At 34.5% G+C, this 2,411-nt stretch overlaps 1 protein-coding gene across 1 annotated transcript in view; it reads right to left on the bottom strand.

Annotated features, from left to right (window-relative positions):
- MYOM2 (myomesin 2) overlaps positions 1-2,411 on the bottom strand; it is a 164,728-nt gene that overhangs the window by 130,782 nt on the left and 31,535 nt on the right. The window contains exons 6-7 of the mRNA XM_007944429.1: positions 493-581; positions 362-412 (exon numbers count right to left, since the gene is read on the bottom strand). Coding sequence (XP_007942620.1) covers positions 362-412; positions 493-581 — 140 coding nt within the window. The remainder of the gene's footprint in view (positions 1-361; positions 413-492; positions 582-2,411) is intronic.

Here is a 2,411-nt window from a genome sequence, read left to right as displayed (position 1 = left end):
AAAATAGTAAGCTAACCATTAATCTTCCGAAAACAATAATCTGGCAATTTATCTCGCTTCTGTAACATGCTTGCTTTCTTGCTTGCAGTCCTAAGCTATATAAACCTGCCAGAAATCAGGCTGGGGCTGCAGTTGGGGAGAACGCTTTAGTTCCCTGCAGCCTGGCTATAGCTGAATAAAGACCCTTCCAAATTCTGGACGTTATAGTGGTCATCAATTTCTTCTGAACCCACAACACTTGGAAGAGTTTTTTGAAACGAGGTTTTTTTTTTTAATGGACCCTAAGAAAATAATGTTTAAATTATATGCATTGTTTTGTTTTTAAATATTTTTCTACACAAAAAGAAAAAAATATACTTGCATCCAATTGGTAGTCCCACAGAGTAGAATGGCTCCTCATCTCCTCTAAACCCTGTAAAATAATGAAGTGAAAATTGTAAAGAAGGAATAAAGAAACAATAAATATTTCTTCCTTTGGAAGTGAATACTCACTTCTCACCACCACCGCAGCGTTGGTTGATACTTGTCCGTGAACATTAGTTGCCACTGCTGTGTATGTTGCAGTATCATCAAAATTTGCCCTTTTAAAGAAAAAGACAAAGCTCTAAATATAAGGTGGTAGTTTTCTGTAATAGTAGGTGACCCAAATTTGAACAAAAACATTCTTCGAAAGCAAAACTTATGACCCTGATCATTTGTTAATGGATGATTTGTTCAACAACAATGCCAATTCTATCCTTGGACTAGCATGACAACACAGTATTAATAATAGACATGGGCACATGTTTGATCCTGGACTATGATTTGGCATGCAGGGGAGTGGGGGGGGGGGACCTATTGGCACTTCCTAAAATCTCTTAGTTGTATTCTGAAGGACAAATCTATGTTGCATTGGTGTTTAAGTTTCTATCTCTATAGAATTAGTTGTCTTATCTTGTCAATGAGAAGGCTCCAGTTATATCAACTTATGGTCTAACAGGTTTATTATTCATGATAGAACAGTAACTGGACATGCCTCAAAGCATCTCTAACTACTCTACGTAGAAACAAGGAAATTACTCCAGGAAAAAGAAAACAGACCCCTACCTCAATGTGGTCTGGGAATCATCCAGTGTGCTAGTTCTAAGGTAGAACAGGAATTTTCACTGTTAACTAACTCTCCTGAGTTATACCTATGCACACACTAATAACTGAGAACTGTGCCTTGGATGATTCCCACCTTTTTTTTGGACTTTTTTTTTTTTTTTTTTTTTGTATATTTTCATTCTTTGAATTCAGATAAATAGCTGAATATACTTTTCATTGAGATGTTGTAGAGTATTTTTAAAATGCCCAGAGTCCAAAAGACCTATAACAAATGAAGAAGTTGAGCAGGTCATAAAAAAAAACTACCAAAAGAAAAGAGTCCTAGTCAGGACAGCTTCACTAGAGAATACTATCAAATGTTTAGAGAAGAGCTGACACCTATCTTACTCAAGCTGTTCCAGAACACCGAAAAGATGGTATATTGCATATCCATTCTATGAAGCAAGCATAACCCTCAGATAAAAACCAGGCAAAAACACCACTAAAAAGTAAAACTACAGACTAATATCCCTTATGAATATAGATGCAAAAATCTTCAACATAATCCTAGCCAAAAGAATCCAACGGAATATCAAAAAGTAATAATACACCATGACCAAGTGGGAATTGTACCAGGTATACAAGGATAGCTGAACAGTAGAAAAACAATCAAAATAATCCATCATATATATAAAACAAAGGAAAAGAACCACATGATTATATCAATTGATGCAGAAAAGGCATTTGATAAAATGTAACACCCATTCCTGTACAAAATTCTCAGCAAAATAGGAATAGAAGGGAAATTCCTCTACATAACAAAATGAATATACTCCAAAAACAACAGCCAACTTTATTCTCAGTGGAGACTAAACTCCCCTTGTGAAAGGGAACCAGACAAGTATGTCCTCTATCATTACTTTTATTCAACACTGTATCAGAAGTCCTAGCCAAGGCAATAAAACAAGATAGAGAAATAAAAGGCATTCAAATTTGCAAAGAAGTGCAACTATCTCTTTAACAAATGATGTTGGCAAAATTGGATATCCAATTGCAAAAAAATAAAATAAGATCCATATCTCACACCATACAAAAAAATGAACTCAAAATGGGTCAAAGACCTAAATATAAAACCCAGAACTATAAAGGTCATCAAAAATAAAATAGGGGCATATTTAGGGGCCCCAATTTATGGCAATAATAGACCATCAACTATAACTGAAAAATGAACAAACAGCAGAAGACAAACTAGACAACTGGTACTTTCAAAAAAAAAAAAAAAAATTCTTATATGCATCAAGACTTCTCCAAAAGAATTGAAAGAGACTGGAAAAAAAAAAAAAAAT

Source organism: Orycteropus afer, unplaced genomic scaffold (assembly GCF_000298275.1).
Source record: "Orycteropus afer afer isolate SDZICR_OR568_19922 unplaced genomic scaffold, OryAfe1.0 scaffold00125, whole genome shotgun sequence".
NCBI classification, from domain to species: Eukaryota; Metazoa; Chordata; class Mammalia; order Tubulidentata; family Orycteropodidae; genus Orycteropus; species Orycteropus afer.
Note: the sequence above shows the minus strand (reverse complement) of the source record. Positions and strands in the feature narration are given on the sequence as shown.